The sequence below is a fragment of the Arachis ipaensis genome, chromosome B03 (assembly GCF_000816755.2).
Source record: "Arachis ipaensis cultivar K30076 chromosome B03, Araip1.1, whole genome shotgun sequence".
NCBI lineage: Eukaryota > Viridiplantae > Streptophyta > Magnoliopsida > Fabales > Fabaceae > Arachis > Arachis ipaensis.
The window spans coordinates 102,536,669-102,554,011 of record NC_029787.2 but is presented as its reverse complement, the minus strand read 5'-3'; the positions used below and the strand labels follow the sequence as shown (position 1 = coordinate 102,554,011).

At 40.9% G+C, this 17,343-nt stretch overlaps 2 protein-coding genes across 2 annotated transcripts; one reads left to right on the top strand and one right to left on the bottom strand.

Moving 5' to 3' along the window:
• LOC110269499 (zinc finger CCCH domain-containing protein 43-like) lies at nt 1,263-9,064 on the top strand. The gene is made up of 4 exons (XM_021117369.1): nt 1,263-1,799; nt 2,893-2,898; nt 8,114-8,123; nt 9,029-9,064. The coding sequence occupies exons 1-4, from the start codon at nt 1,411-1,413 to the stop codon at nt 9,062-9,064; spliced, it is 441 nt and encodes a 146-aa protein (XP_020973028.1). The 5' UTR covers nt 1,263-1,410.
• LOC107630779 (BTB/POZ domain-containing protein At5g41330) lies at nt 15,164-16,950 on the bottom strand. The gene has a single exon (XM_016334009.2). It carries the CDS (start codon nt 16,721-16,723, stop codon nt 15,311-15,313), a length of 1,413 nt encoding a protein of 470 aa, XP_016189495.1. The 5' UTR covers nt 16,724-16,950; the 3' UTR covers nt 15,164-15,310.

Below are 17,343 nucleotides of genomic sequence, written 5' to 3'. Positions count from 1 at the left end.
TTAATAGTTAATTTTTTTTTTTTTCACATATCTTTTTTTTCTTTTTCTTTCATTGTCAAAAATGTAACATCTTTTCTAACCACTTTTGTGTAGAATGTAGATAGTGTGTTGTAGTAGTTCACATAATTCAATAATTCATACACCCAAGGAGAAATCCAACCAAAAAATTTTGCCCTATTTACAACAATGGTGATTTGCCATTAAAGATTCTGACATTATTTTTAATATGTAGTAAAAGGATGAAAATCGGATACAGAATAAAATGAGATATATAAAAGACAATTATTAAGGTATGAACGCCATTACATAGGCTTGTACATTAATGAATTAAAAAGGTTATGCAATATGTATCAAATGTCATATTCTACTGCTAAATATAGTTTGTGTATAAAACTGGCAAAGGAATTTAAAGGGCATTTGATAGAAATGTTAGAGTATTGGGAACAAAAATTGACTAGTCTACTTGGCTAGTAATTGAAGTAACAATTATATTACGTATATACAAAAAAATTAGTTATTAAATTAATTATTAGGTAAAACACACTAATAAATTATTTCGACTTTAAAATTACGTCAATTTTTTATTTTAATTTTTGCTATAAATATGTCATAAATAATTCTATGTAAATCGAATAAATTAGAATCGATTTACACTTTTTAGTAATAAATCGAAGCAATTCGATTTAGCATGTATATGTTGTCCTAATAGTAAATTGAATCAACTAAATTCTATTTATTACTAATACATCGTATATATATAAATCGAATATAATTAATTCGATTTATTACTGAACAGCACATGTATAGTAAATCGAATCAGGTTGATTCAATTTAGTATTGATACAGATTATTGACATTTATTGACTAAAATCCTAAAATGGTCCTTGAGATTGGGCGAGTTACCCATAATCGTCCTTGACTTTTAAAATTCCCTAATAGTATCCCTCACATTCAGCTCCGGGACCCATAGTTGTCCTGCGACCCTTTTTGGCGCACAGTCAGCAAACGGAGTAATGATCTGGCACCTCCCATGCCATGCTGGAGCCAGCAACGGCTAGCTGACGTGGCAAATCTTAATTTTCTACCCAATATGGTCCTGATCTCATTAAAACCCTAAAAGCTAAGAATGATTATTATATGTAGTATCTCTTCTTCCCTTCTCCTTCATCCCATAATTGTAGTCCACCATTGTGATTTAACGGAGATTCCATTGACATGTGCAAAGGTGTTTTCCACATAATAAAATCAACCTGTCAGAGCCAGATCTCAGTGAAAATTTGGGATTGCAGGATGAAACTCGTGATGAACTTGGTGCCGAGTTCCACAAGAAGTTGGATTTGAAGGATGAGGATGAAAGGGTAGCTGAAAATGAGAAGAAAGATTCGGACTTTGTAGCTGGTAGTGGAGAATATGGTGGTGAGGAATTGGGTGGTGAAGGTGGTTGTGCCCCCAGAAACAGGTGAAGCACAAGGGAGTGATAATAATGATGGTTGGGATGATGATGAGGGTTATGGCTGGAATGCGAATGTGAAAGAAAGTGAGGTTGCTAAGGTAAGTGGAGATTTTGATGTTGATGGTGATGGTAATGGTGATGATGAAGTTGAAGTTGAAGGTGATGAAGAAGTGGAGAAGAAGAAAGATAGAAGCAGTGGTAGAGTTCAACAGCAATATCCACTGAGGCCTGATGCTGAAGATTGTGCTTTCTATCTTAAAACTGGAACTTGCAAATTTGGATTCAATTGCAAGTTTAATCACCCACTTGGTAGGAGGAAGAACCAGGTATTAATTATTCTTCTGTTCCTATTATCAATCTAGCACAGTGGTCTGGATTGCATGTTTGAAAATTATGGGTGAAATTCACTTATTAATATTTATCATTTGTCCAAGATTTTTTTTTCCTTGTATTTTTAGCATTATATATTATATCAATAGAATGAGTAGATTGAGATAAAGGGCATTTATGCTTAGCTGAATAATCACTGGCTTGCCCTTCACCTCCAAACATTGCTTCAGAGTATTAATGAAATCTCCACTAAATCACAATGGTGGACCACAATTATGGGATGAAGGAGAAGGGAAGAAGAGATACTACAGATAATAATCATTCTTAGCTTTTAGGGTTTTAATGGGATCAGGACCACATTGGGTAGAAAATTAAGATTTGCCACGTCAGCTAGCCGTTGCTGGCTCCAGCATGGCATGGGAGGTGCCAGATCATTACTCTATTTGCTGACTGTGCACCGGAAAGGGTCGTAGGACAACTATGGGTCCCGAAGCTTAATGTGAGGGATACTATTAGGGAATTTTAAAAGTCAATGACGATTATGGATAACTCGCCCAATCTCAGGGACCACTTTGGGGTTTTAGTCACATTTATTACTTTTAAGTTAATTATATTAACTTTAAAATATAAATATCAATAAAAAATAACCCCATTTAGATTCAAATAAAATATCAAAAAATCAAAACAAATAAGAATAGAAATCCAATTTTATATTTTAGTTCAAATTCCAAAAAATCTACATTTTTATAAATTTATGAACTTAAAACGGAATAATAAACTATTTTTAAAAATTCATTAAAAATCATCATTTGACTCATTAGCATCTAAAGAATCATTACCAGGACTTTTGATGTTGAAAAAGTTAATATAAAGTATAACCCTTCAAGATGAAAAAGGGGTTAAAACTTGAATTTTTTTTCATAATCAAAAGTAACAGATAGTTATACATGATAAAATAACCAACTATATTTATACAATATGTAATTAAAACTTTAAATATATTATTTTTAGATTACATATTGTTCATACCCTGTGTCGAACTGTCTGATCCGGGATGTTTAGCGACAAAGCGACCGACCTCTTCAGGTCAGACCATCCGACCTCTTCTCAAAGAGCTCGGCCAAATTGCCAAGAAAGCCCAATAAAGGGCCCAAATAGAGGAACATGACCCAAATCATAAGGCAGCCCAAGCCTATAGAGATAAGGGCGGTTCCCTTGAAGATAAGATGACCTCGCTCAAAGATAAGATAAAATAAAGATAACTAACTTATCTTATCTAAAAAAGGTCACTTCTCACCATTATAAATACACTGGAGCACCCAGGTATAACTCATATTCTGATTCTACTAAAAATCTGCTTAATACCCTTGCTAACTTAAGCATCGGAGTCCCTTGCAGGTACCACCACCCTCCGATGACAGAGGATCAGCAGCATTACCAGTCGGACGCGACTGCTCCGGCCACCACCCACACGCCAGACACGTCATCACCGATCAGTACAGAAGATCTCGTCTGAGATCGATCTACAGTTTTAGGTGACCCTCGGAACATTGGCGCCATTGCCGGGGAATCTGGAAGTCATCCCACCACCATGGCAGACGACCATGACAACGACCACGATTCGGATCTAGAAGATAGAACACCGCACAAGAACGCGGATACTACACCAAAAGATACCCCTCAACCTAACAAAAACAACGATTCACCAAATGTGGGAGCCATGGAGGCACTTCAAGACCGCTTAAAGCAACTCGAAAAAGAGGTGGAGCATCAACGAGAAGCTGAGAGAGACCAACGAAGGGGAGTTAGATGACGCCGCGAGTTAGAGGACAAGCTCCTAAAACTCGAAGCAGATCTCAAGACCAAGACTACTCGATCCGGTCACGAAGACGACTCCCGTAAGGACCAAGACCCATTCACCAAAGAGATTATGAGGACCAAAATCCCAAAGGACTTCAAACTTTCCGACATGACTTTATACGATGGCACAGTAGATCCTGGCCATCATCTCAGTAACTTTAGAAGTAGAATGTACCTCATCGACGCCTCAGATGCAGTTCGCTGCAAAGTCTTCCCAACTACTTTAACAAAGATAGCAATTAGATGGTTCGACAATCTACCACCTAGGTCCATCTCAAGCTTCGATGACTTAGCCAAGAAGTTCCTGGCCAGATTCTCCATCCAAAAAGATAAGGCTAAGCACGCCCCAAGTCTATTAGGAATCAAACAAGGAGATCGGGAAAGTCTCCGCAGCTACATAAAAAGATTCAACAAAGCATGTCTGGACATACAAAGCCTACCAACAGAGGCCGCCATTATGGGTCTCATCAATGGATTACGAGAAGGACCTTTTAGCCAATCTATATCGAAAAAATACCCCACATCTCTGAACGAAGTGCAAGAACGAGCAGAGAAGTACATCAACATAGAGGAAACCTCTCGACTAGGAGAGACCTCAAAATCCGGATTCAACTACTCCTCCCGAGATAAAGATAAAGAATCCAAAAAGAAAGAAGATCAACATGGGGAAAAAATAAAAAATATCACAATTACACCCCTCTTCGGGTGTCCCTTGTGGATGTCTACAGAGAAGTGTGCCATACTGAAAAAATACCCCCAGCTCGACCACTCAAAGGCAAAAAAGAAGGAGGAAATCGGACTGAATATTGTGAATATCATCGAATCCGTGGGTATTCCACCAACGAATGCTTTGACTTAAAGAACGTCATAGAAAAACTAGTAAGAGAGGGGAAATTAGGTCGATACATAGCCACCCGAGACGATGAGCAAAGAAAAAGGAAAAAGGACGAAGATGTCGGACGAACTGAGCAATCACCTTGTACACCAGAGAGACACGTCCACATGATACACGGAGGATTTACGGGAGGAAAAATCTCTAAATCATCTCGCAAAAGATATCTTAAAGAAGTATATCATGTCGAGGGAAAGAAGGAAGCACTCGACATCCCCACAATTACTTTTACCAAAGAGGATGCATCCGGCATCATCTCAGGACACGACGATCCCATGGTCATCACTATTATACTGGCAAACGCAAATCTCCACCGCACACTGGTAGACCAAGGAAGCTCCGCCGACATCTTGTTCAAAACTGCCTTCGACAAACTTGGCCTGGAAGAAAAAGAACTCAAAGCATATCCGAACAGCCTGTTCGGACTGGGAGACACTCTAGTTCAGCCACTTGGATACATCCCATTACACACGACCTTCGGAAAAGGAAACCAGTCAAGAACACTCAAGATAGACTACATCGTGGTCGACGTGAGTTCAGCCTACAATGCCTTAATAGGTCGGACAACCTTAAATCAGCTCAGCGCTGTAGTCTCGACTCCACATCTATGCATGAAGTTCCCAACTACAGAAGGAATAGCTACAATAAAAGCAGACCAGAAGACAGCACGCCGCTGTTACAACGAAAGTCTAAACCTCAGAGGTAGAGGAGAAGAATTCCACATCATCGAGCTTGGTGGAGTTTAGAGGCGGGAAGAACTCCGCCCACAACCCGAAGGAGAAGTAGAAAAAGTCCAGATCGGAGATATTCCGGACAAAACAACCAATATCGGTACAATCCTAAAAGGAGATAAAAAAGAATCACTCGTACAGTTCTTACGAGATAACATCAACATCTTTGCATGGAAGGCTGTGGACATGCCAAGCATAGACCCTGAATTAATGTGCCACAAGCTAGTAGTCTACCCAGGATCTCGGCCAGTACAACAGAGACGTAGAAAGCTCGGACCAGAACGATCCCAAGCTGTGGAAGACCAGGTACAAGCTCTACTGGAGGCAGGATTCATAAGAGAAGTCAAGTACCCACTATGGCTAGCTAACGTCGTCTTGGTGAAAAAATCAAATGGGAAGTGGTGGATGTGCACCGACTACACTGATCTCAACAAATCCTGCCCAAAAGATCCTTATCTACACCCAAGTATCGACGCTCTGGTGGATGCCTCCTCCAGATACAAATACCTCTCGTTTATGGACGCATATTCGGGATACAATCAAATCCCAATGTACCCACCCGACCAAGAAAATATTTCATTCTTAACCCCAAAAGCAAACTACTGCTACATCGTCATGCCTTTTGGACTTAAAAATGCAGGAGCCACTTACCAGAGATTAATGAATAAGGTCTTTATGGATCACATCAAAAAAATCATGGAAGTCTATGTGGACGACATGTTAATAAAGACACAAAGTGAAGAGATGTTACTGTCCGACCTCACCCAAGTTTTCGACACTATAAGAAGACATGGCATGCAACTTAATCCTGCAAAATTCACCTTCGCAGTAGAAGCTGGCAAATTCTTGGGTTTTATGCTTACACAAAGAGGAATTGAGGCAAACCCGGATAAATGCCAGGCCATACTCGATATGAAGAGCCCGACTTGCGTCAAAGAGGTACAACAGCTCAATGGAAGATTGGCAGCCTTGTCCAGATTTCTAGCGAGATCAGCAATAAGATCTCTCCCCTTCTATGCTACTCTCAGGAAAGGAAAGAGGTTCAAATGGACAACAGAGTGCGAACAGGCCCTCCAAGCTTTCAAAAAGTTCCTGGGACAACCTCCTATCCTAACTCGGCCACGAGAAGGAGAACCCTTTGTATTATACCTCACAGTAGGAAGTCGAGCAGTAGCCTCAGTATTGGTCCGAGAAAACGACAGTGGGCAACAACCTGTATACTTCATCAGCAAGGCACTACAAGGATCCGAGCTGAACTACCAAAAAATAGAAAAATTTGCCTATGCTCTCATATTAACATCTCGACAACTTCGCCCATATTTCCAAGCCTACAGCATCAGGGTTCGGACCAATAAGCCAATAAAAGGCATTCTGCAGAAAACAGATTTAGCAGGACAATCGAGTTGTCTGAATTCGACCTTCAATACGAAGCTCGGACAGCCATCAAATCCTAATATTTGGCTGACTTCATTGCAGAATTTACAGATACCTCAGAAATCCCTACAGAATGGAATCTCTATGTAGACAGTTCCTCAAACAAAACTGGAAGCGGCGCGGGTGTGATAATTGAAAGCGATCAGGGAATCCAAATCGAACTTTCCCTCAAATTCGGGTTCCCTGCCTCAAACAACCAAACTGAATATGAAGCACTACTAGCTGGTTTGAAGTTGGCTAAAGAGGTCGGAGCTCAAAAGCTCATCATCTTCAGTGACTCACAGGTGGTCACTTCACAAATAGCAGGGAGCTACCAAGCCAAAGATCTCACCATGAAAAAATACTTGGACAAAACCAGGGAACAGCTCGGACAACTCGGGGAATATGAGGTCTGCCACATACCTCGAGAACAAAATGCCTGAGCTGATGCACTCTCAAAATTAGCCAGCACTAAACCAGGAGGCAAGAATAGAAGCCTCATCCAGGAAATGCTGCAGAACCCGTCAATCTCGGAAGAAGAAAAAGTCCTAGCCATAACAAGCCTGGATCAAGGATGGATGACTTCCATAATTAACTACCTCAAAACAGAAACACTCCCCACAGATGAGAAGGAGGCAAAGAGGCTAAAAAGGGAGGCACAATACTACACTATCATAAACAATACTCTATACAAAAGGGGAATTTCAATACCATTGTTAAAATGTGTACCGACTTCCAACACAAAGGAAGTTTTAGAAGAAGTACACAGTGGCATCTGTGGCAATCATCTCGGAGCGCAGGCACTTACCAAAAAAGTACTCCGGGCAGGATTTTATTGGCCAACTCTACAAAAGAAAGCCACAGAGTTCGTAAAGACGTGTCCACCATGTCATAAACATGACTTTCCAACGCAATTGGAAGCACGCCATTTCGAGTTCTGTAGCTCCAGAAAATCCACTTTGAGTGTAGGGAGGTCAGAATCCAACAGCATCAGCAGTCCTTTTTCAGCCTGAATCAGATTTTTGCTCAGCTCCTTCAATTTCAGCCAGAAAAATACCTGAAATTACAGAAAAACACCAAACTCATAGTAAAGTCCAGAAATATGAATTTTTCCTAAAAACTAATGGAAATAAACTAAAAACTAACTAGAACATACTCAAAACTATATGAAATTAACCCCAAAAAGCGTATAAAATATCCGCTCATCAATGCCAACTTTTACATCGCCCCGCCAGAGGAGATCATCAGCGTAACCTCGCCCTGGCCATTCGCAAAATGGGGACTCGACCTGCTCGGATCTTTCCCTCAGGGAACAGGACAAGTCAAATTCCTCATAGTAGGGGTAGACTACTTTACAAAATGGATTGAGGCAGAACCTCTAGCTAACGCCACTGCTCAAAGAAGTCGAAAATTCCTATATATAAACATTGTCACAAGGTTTGGGGTTCTATACTTCATCACCACAAACAATGGCACCCAATTCACAGATGCAGGCTTTAGAAAGTTAGTGGCCGACTTGAACATAAAACACCAATTCACCTCCATAGAACATCCCCAGGCCAATGGAGAAGCCAAAGCTGCCAACAAAGTCATATTGGTTGGGCTAAAATGGAGATTACAGGATGCAAAGGGAGCCTGGGCTGAAGAGCTTCCACAAGTCCTATGGACATACCGAACAACGCCATATTCCACCACAAAGGAATCACCCTTCCGATTAGCTTATGGAATGGAGGCAATGATCCCAGTGGAGATTGAAGAAGGGTCGCCCAGAGTGATCCACTATAATGAAGAAGCCAACTCCCAACTTCAAAGGGAAGAACTCGACCTACTTTCGGAAATCCAAGAAAGAGCTCGAATCAGAGAAGAGGCATTAAAATGTCGAATGGCTTCGAGATACAATCAAAAGATAGTGCCACAAAATTTTTCCGAGAACGACCTCATCCTAATCCGAAATGATATCGGAACAACTCGACCTGGAGAAGGAAAGCTGGCAGCAAACTGAAAAGGACCCTACCGAGTCATAGAAGTACTTGGAAAGGGCTACTACAGACTGTCCGAACTCGAAGGGCGAGAGCTCCCTAGGTCGTGGCACGCCTGCAACCTGAGAAGGTACTCTAGTTAGGGGGTGATAAATTATCTTAGGATAAGGCGCACTCTTTTTTCTGAAAAGGTTTTTTAATGAGGTGCCAAGCCAAAGAGCTACAAATTGCCCGACTTAGAGGGATAAAACTCCCACATGTATATATCTGCATTTTCTTTTGAATAAAATTTGTTTAGATCTTCTACAAATTCTCAAGACGCATTAATCTGAAATGCTCATTGTCCGATTATAAATCCACATATCGGCAGAAAGTGAAAACCAAATTCAATGCACGAACACGATAAAGACCAGCAAAGACAAAAACCAAATTCATCAAAAGGTCGACCAAACGGGGATTAAACCCAATTTCTACAAAATCGGCAAAGATGAAAACAGATTAATGCAAGAAGTTATCGAAAGTGATCCATAGAAAGGACTTGACGAGGTCTTAATAAAATGGATTGCTAAAAAATAACTTAAAGACTGGCTGACGTAAAGAAGTCGGATCAGTCACAAACCAAAGTTATAAAAAGTAAATCCCTGGAAAGAGGTCTGGCCAGCCCTATAAAAGAGGATTACTAAAGTAATTAGAAGGGCCCGACATGATGAAGTCGGTCCAAAACATAAAGTTATAAAAGTAATCCCTGAAAGAGACCGGAGCAAGGTCCAAAAAAGAGGATTACTAAAATAACTTAGAAGGGCCCGACATGATGAAGTCGGCCCAAAACATAAAGTTATAAAAGTAATCCCTGAAAGAGACCTGAGCAAGGTCCAAAAAAGAGGATTACTAAAATAACTTAGAAGGGCCCGACATGATGAAGTCGGCCCAAAATATAAAGTTATAAAAGTAATCCCTGAAAGAGACCTGAACAAGGTCCGAAAAAGAGGATTACTAAAATAACTTAGAAGGGCCCGACATGATGAAGTCGGCCCAAAACATAAAGTTATAAAAGTAATCCCTGAAAGAGACCGGAGCAAAGTCCAAAAAAGAGGATTACTAAAATAACTTAGAAGGGCCGGACATGATGAAGTCGGCCCAAAACATAAAGTTATAAAAGTAATCCCTGAAAGAGACCTGAGCAAGGTCCAAAAAAGAGGATTACTAAAATAACTTAGAAGGGCCCGACATGATAAAGTCGGCCCAAAACATAAAGTTATAAAAGTAATCCCTGAAAGAGACCTGAACAAGGTCCAAAAAAGAGGATTACTAAAATAACTTAGAAGGGCCCGACATGATGAAGTCGGCCCAAAACATAAAGTTATAAAAGTAATCCCTGAAAGAGACTTGAACAAGGTCCAAAAAAGAGGATTACTAAAATAACTTAGAAGGGCCCGACATGATGAAGTCGGCCCAAAACACAAAGTTATAAAAGTAACCCCTGAAAGAGACCTGCACAAGGTCCAAGAAAGAGGATTACTAAAAATAACTTAGAAGAAACCGACATGACGAAGTCGGCCTCCTAAAAACCTTAACGTTATAAAAGGAAATTCCTAACAGAGACCTGAACAAACAAAACGGATTACTAGAAATAACTTCAGGCCAAAGTGAGGAAGCCAACATACAAGGTGGATCCAAACATCCACAACCTCAAAGGAACCAAGCCACAAGTATGAAATACAAAGGCAATCCAAAGAGGTCGAACAACAAAGTTCCAACACTCCCAAAAAACCTAAAAAGATACCAAGACAGATGCAGACAGATATGTTACAAAAAACACAAGTTATAATAATAACAAACTCAAGAGGCTACCAAAATCAGCCCCAAGAGCTTGAGAAACCACTTTGTTTTTCAAAATAAAGTTGCTAAACAAGCAACTAAGAGAGTATCAAAAGTCAGAGCTACCAATTACAACATATAAAAGGTTCAAAGCCCACAAGCCGGGCTATCTACACAAATATCCAGATAATCATTGAGGATCTGAAGGCTTCTCAGCAGCATCAACACGGGGTAAAGGAGGGCAAGTCTGAAGAAGCACCGCATCCACGGTTTCATCATCCCGGTTCAAGATTTGACAATCAGGCTCTGACTCAGGATGACCAGCCTCAGATGAAGGAGCTAAAGAAGTAGGCACAACGGAAGCTTTGGAGGCAGGTACTAAAGGAGGGTTGACATCATCATCATCAGGGTTATCAGGGATAATCTTACCGTCCTTTACGACGTTATCCAAGCTTAAGAGAGTTAGGTCGAGCTCGGGTGCAAGAACCCGGACCTGCTCCTTCAGGTTCTCATAAGCAGTAGTTACACTACCTACAAGGTGACCCTGGAGCTCGGCGTAATCAACTCGGACAGACTCTAAATCATCCTTGAGACGCATCATCTCCCTATAAGTCGTGACATAACTCTCCGTGTGCTTCAACGCTGTGTCTTCAGCCAACTTCGCAGAAGCCGCCAAGGCAATAGAACTGGCCTTTTCACCCTCCAACTCTTTCTCCAACTTAGTCACCCTCACCTCAAGTTCCTCCTTCAAACCCTTCATTCGGTCGAACTCCAACTTAGCCCCTTCCATAAAAGCCTTTGTAGCATGAATGGGAAGATCTTGAGCAGTCTGATATAAAGCCGCCCCCATATATGCCATTTTTACGCTGCTCCGAGTAATAAAGTCCAAATGGCGAAGGAGAGAAACATCGTCAGTAGGAATGGTGCCATAAGGACCAATTTGCTGGTCCACAAACTCAACAGCATCAAAATCAGGGCCATCAAGGTTAAATGGCTCAGCGGTTTTTTTCTTTTTTGGTGGAGGAGCACCAGAGGTAACGACAGAAGCCTGTGGAGGATCAACCAAATAAACCCGAGGAGTAGGAATTATCCTCCTCGGTCCAGGAGAGCTCGGTACAGATGGCTTCGACTGAACCTGAGAAGACCCCTCCTCGGCCATCTTGGCCGAGATGTTCTGAACTGCAGTAGCTTTCCTCGCCTTCTTAAAGGCCTTCATAGATTCTTTATTTTTAATCATCTCTGCAAACAAACATCACAGCGAAAGACCAGGTTATGAATCAAAGAAGAGAAAAGAAATAAACTCGACAAAATAAGCAAAAAGACAAAAGAGAAATCAACCACTACCCAGCTCAGCTCGGAGAAGAGAGGGATTTCCTAGGAATTTCTTTGTATCAAGATAGGGAGGCTGCCCCCAGTTTTCTTCCAACATAGTCACAAAGGCTTTCTCAGCCTCATCTAACATCTCCCACGTATATTTAGACACCATTACATTCTTTTGCCATTCTAAAAGAAAAGTAGGCTCGTCATTTTCATCCAGAAAAAAGGGCCGAGCTCCCTCAACAGCTCGGACCCTGAAAAAGTAATTCTTAAAGTCACGAAAAGATTCATCAAACATGAAAAAAACCGTCTTCTCCTGGGAAGCTCGGAAAGAAACCCAGGCGGCCTTCTTCTTAACCACCCCAGGCTTTGTCAAAACAAAGAGATAAAAGAAGAGGGACTGCAAAGCAGGGATACCTAGTTCGTGACACAGCAATTGAAAGATTTTTATAAAACCCCAGGAGTTGGGGTGAAGCTGATATGGAGCTACGTTACAAGACCACAATAGGTTGGTCTCAAAGGGGGTAAAAGGAAGAGTAATATTCATTTGACTAAAAAAGAAGTCGTATGCATGGAAAAAGGGACGTTCTCCAACAACTCGGGTAGAAAAGCAAACCCTTTCTTCAGAGTTAGGGGATACAAGCTCATAATTCTTTTCATCACTACCATTACTACAAATCCTATGAAATTGCCTAAGCTGCTGACAAAATTCGGAGTCGACCAAAGAAACACACAGAAGAACCATAGAATCCACCCAATCGGCCATGCCCTCAGGGACTTGGGAAGATGTCTCAACAATATTTTTGCGAGAAGACATGAGGTCAACTAGTCCTACAGCAAGAAAGAAGAAAATAGATTACCAACCAAAAACACATCGGGCAAAAGTCAAAATCAACTCATAAGCAGAGCATGACTCAAGCATACAAGCAAGTAAAAGGAAAACCCCAAGATAAGGTCCAGGGGCATCCTTTAGAGGCAGTGACAGAGTAAGGACTCAAAAAAAATCTACGAGACTAACATCCCAACAAAATTCTCAGCAAAGAAAAGCCCTTTTTCAATCAAAAAGTAAACAACAAATACCAAACAGGAGGACATCAAAGACGCAACCTTTTTCAAAAGAATCAAACGAAGCCATTATTCCGGAAAGCTACAAAATCAAATAAAAAGGCAGTAAAACATGAAAAGCCCTAAAAAACCTCAATCATCAGGAGAAATGCCAGAAACACGCATCACAGCAACAATCGGGCATAACGACGCGAAAAAGTTCAAACTTTCCAGCATGCATTCAGACGAAAAATCAAAGCTTTACCAAAGAACCGAAGGCAAAGCGACGAAAGAAGTAAAGAAGCAGAAAGTAAAACCAACCTGGAAAAAGGAGAAAGCTTCAAAGAAGTTGAAGATGGAAGACAGAATCCGGAATCGCCTTTAAAAGAGAGCACCAACAATCGCCAAGCAACGTCGCTGGAAGAAATGCGAAAATGCAAAAACAGAAAGTGAGAAAGAAAAGGGGGAAGTTACAAGTAAAACAGAGAAGAGAAACCGTTTTTTGTGTGTAAAGTTCAAAATAAAAGAGCCAAGGGAAACGGGACATTAAAAATTAATTAATGAGGGTATTAAACCCTCGCACATTCCCAAGACCAGAGCGCTAATACCAAAGCGCGCGCTTAAGAAAACGTTCCGCATTCAAAAAGATTCTACAGAGAGGAAGTCGGATGCTCGAGTTCAGCTTCACCAGAGAAGGATCGAAGTCCCAAAACTAAGACTCGACCTCAAAAGAAAAACCGAGCTCGAGCAGGGGCACTGTTCATACCCTGGGTTGAACTGTCCGATCCGGGATGTTTAGCGACAAAGCGACCGACCTCTTCAGGTCAGACCATCCGACCTCTTCTCAAAGAGCTCGGCCAAATTGCCAGGAAAGCCCAATAAAGGGTCCAAATAGAGGAACACGACCCAAATCATAAGGTAGCCCAAGCCTATAGAGATAAGGGCGGTTCCCTTGAAGATAAGATGACCTCGCTCAAAGATAAGATAAGATAAAGATAACTAACTTATCTTATCTAAAAAAGGTCACTTCTCACCATTATAAATACACTGGAGCACCCAGGTATAACTCATACTCTGATTCTACTAAAAACCTGCTTAATACCCTTGCTAACTTAAGCATCGGAGTCCTTTGCAGGTACCACCACCCTCCGGTGACAGAGGATCAGCAGCATTACCAGTCGGACGCGACTGCTCTGGCCACCACCCACACGCCGGACACGTCATCGCCGATCAGTACAGAAAATCTCGTCCGAGATCGACCTACAGTTTCAGGTAACTCTCGGAACACATATTATATAAATATAGTTAATATTTTTATATTATATAACTATTTGTTACTTATGAATCTAAAAAAAATCTAAGTTTTAACCCCTATGCTATCTTGGAGGGTTATACTTTATATTAAATTTTTCAGCATCAAAAGTTTCGATAATGATTCTTTAGATGCTAATGTGTCAAATGATAATTTTTAATAAAATTTTAAAAATTGTTTGTTGTTCCGTTTTAAATTCATAAGTTTATAAAAACATAAATTTTCTTTGAATTTGAACTAAAACACATAAATTGGATTTCTATTCTTATTCGTTTTGATTTTTTTATATTTTATTTTAATTTAAATGGAAGTATTTCTTTATTGACATTTATGTTTTAAAATTAGTCAATAATCTGAATCAGAGCGTTCGATAGTAAATCTATTTGTATACAATATATACATGCTACAACATATACATGCTAAATCGATTGGATTCGATTTACTATTAAAAAGTGTAAATCTAATTTAATTGGTTCGATTTACATACATGCATGTACTAATGTATCTTATATCTAAATGAAGTACTAACATAGTAACATGAGCCCATATATATTTAATTCAACTTCATCCGCTAGTCCAAGCAAATTACCTTATAAACCAATTTGAATTTAGTCGACTACTCAACTCAAATCTTTAAATATTTAAATTCATTGTGGATTAATTTTTTATATGCTGGATTAAGAGATTCTATGAAAAAAAAATACCTTATTCCAAGCAGCACCTAAATCTAAAAATTTATAAAATAGACTTTTCCTTTTCTTAGGAGATTTTGTATCATTGAATTTTTTTTTTTTTCAATTTACTTTATTACATGTTGATTTTCTAATATTTTTCTTTGTAAAACAACTATACATTAGCTTAGCAACACAATCCTAGCCTCCTATGCTTCTTCAACAATCAAGGCATTAGGAGATCCCGCATCTTGTTATCGATGCATTTGGATTCATTTCTTTGATTTGTCACACTCACAAAGACAAATTTAACCATCCATGTGTTTGCCTTAAATTTCTAAAATTAAAATAAAATAAATCTGACCTCATTTCCGAGAAACAATTAAAACAAAAAATGTACAAAGGAGTGTTCATTTACATTTACAAGTTACTTGGTAGCATTCTCTGAACTATCCCAAACAAATTAATTTAAGGAATGAAATGAAGGAATTCAAAGCTCCCTAGACGAACTCTGCCAAACTTCAACAAAGTGTTGGTCTCTCTTAGTGAGGAACATCCTGCTACCACCGAAGGCTAAATTGGTAATTTTAGCACCACCCATATCCTGGACCCTACCCATGAGGTTCTTCTTGAAAATCCTCCCTCCCTCAACGGACACACTCTCACCAACCTTCTTGTTCCCCATAACCACCTCCGACCAAAGCTCCACGTCACCACCTTTGGTGCAGAACACTTGGTTCCCCTGCGTCTCCACCTTGCACCCAATCCCTTCCTTCTTCCCATTCGTCACTTTCCTCTTATCACCGAGACACACCCACGTGTTGCTCGTGTTTCCTCCACTGCTCAAATTTCGCAGATCAATGTAGAAGGCCTCGCCGGAGTTCACCCCGACCTTGAAGATCACTGATAAGGGATCAGAAACTGCCACGTCTGCGAAGCAATCCACCTTCTCCGGCAGCTCCCACACCACGTTCCCTGACCGCACGTCCCACAGCCTCACGTTCCCGGAGACGCCCGAGGGGCCGCTGTGGGACCCGGACGCCATCAGGAGGTTGTATCCTTCCACCCACTGTAGCTTCGTCGCCGGGATCGCCGAGTCGATATCGGCGCCGTAGATCTCGTTGTGGCCGATCTCAGTGACGGGTTTCAGGCTCTGAAGATCGTAGACAACGATGGTGTTCGAGTTCCGGCGAGAAGACTCGAAGCTGACGAAGAGTTCCTCCCGCGAGGAACCAATGGCCTGAACGGTTGAACCCGATCTCGTCACGTTTTCCCAAGTTAGGGTTTCTCTTACGTGTCCCTTATTGAGGTCGAGGATCTGCAAGCCGGAAAAATCGGTGGCGCCGGCGGCGGCTAACGATGGAGATAGCGCCAATAGGGAGTCCACGGCTGTGAAGTGGGTGAGGATGGTAGATTTTCGGCGGAGGGACCAGTCAAAGGTGGTGATCTTGGAACCGTGGGCCACGTGGACGGAACCGTAGCGGGTGGTGGCGATAGTGGAAGGGGAATCCCTTCCGTTCAAGGGCAGTAAGAGCGATTTGTGGAGGTTGAAGGGCTCGAAATTGGAGGGGCTTGAGAGAGAATTAACGAGGAGATTCTCGATGCCATAAAATTGGGATTCCAAGATTAGGTCTTGGAGATCGAATGATTTGGCCTTGGAAGGGAGGTTGCCGGTGCGGAGGAGAGAGAGGAGGAGAGAGAAGATTTCGGGGTCTCTGTCGACAAAGGGTGCGTAGTACGGTGATGATGCTTCGGCGATTTTTGAGAAGAAGGTTTTGGGACCTGCTGAAGTTAGCGTCTGCTTCGTCGTTTGGAAGAGCTGCCCACCAACGTCGATGGTTACTATGTTGGGTTGCCATTTAAGCACACCTCCATCTGCTTCAGAACTTACAAACGGTGGCATTTTCTTCTTTTATTTTTTTGTTTTCTTGGGGTGTTTGGTTTTGTGCAGCCTTGTTGTGTTTTTTTGAAATGCGATGAGAGAAAGCAGTGATAGAGGATTCAGAGTTGAGACTTGGTATTTGGTGAATGGTGAGAGAGGAGTCGGGCTGTTACTTTTATATTAGCAGTTGTTGAACTTTCTGTCATGTTTCTAGTATGAATTCGTTGCCAAAGGAGTAGGATCTTGAAATTCTAGAAGGTCTAATCTGGATCAAAGTCAAACTTACTTGGTCCCATTCTTTTAGTAATAATAATAATAATATAAAAAATAAAACAAGAAAAAATATTGAAGCATCTTAGCTTTCAGTTTTAGATATATGACTAGCTAATATTTAATTAATCGGAAAAAAAATTATGGTGTTAATAGCCGCCCGAAATGGACCATTTATTTTTGTAGGAGAAAAACAAGGCTGGCTGGCTATCTTTTGTCGAGCAATGCGGCGGGGATCCTCCTGTTGTCCTTCCCCTGCGCTATTTTCCCACGTTTCATTTTCACATTTTACGAAAACCATAATAAGGTTTGACATTCAAATATGGTGTCTAAAATTTTTTTATTCATAAAAAGATATTAAAAAAAATAAA

What these genes read in the sequence shown, in the direction of transcription:
- LOC107630779 (XM_016334009.2), bottom strand. Translation starts at nt 16,723, where the DNA reads ATGCCACCGTTTGTAAGTTCTGAAGCAGATGGAGGTGTGCTTAAATGG.
- LOC110269499 (XM_021117369.1), top strand. Translation starts at nt 1,411, where the DNA reads ATGGTGGTGAGGAATTGGGTGGTGAAGGTGGTTGTGCCCCCAGAAACA.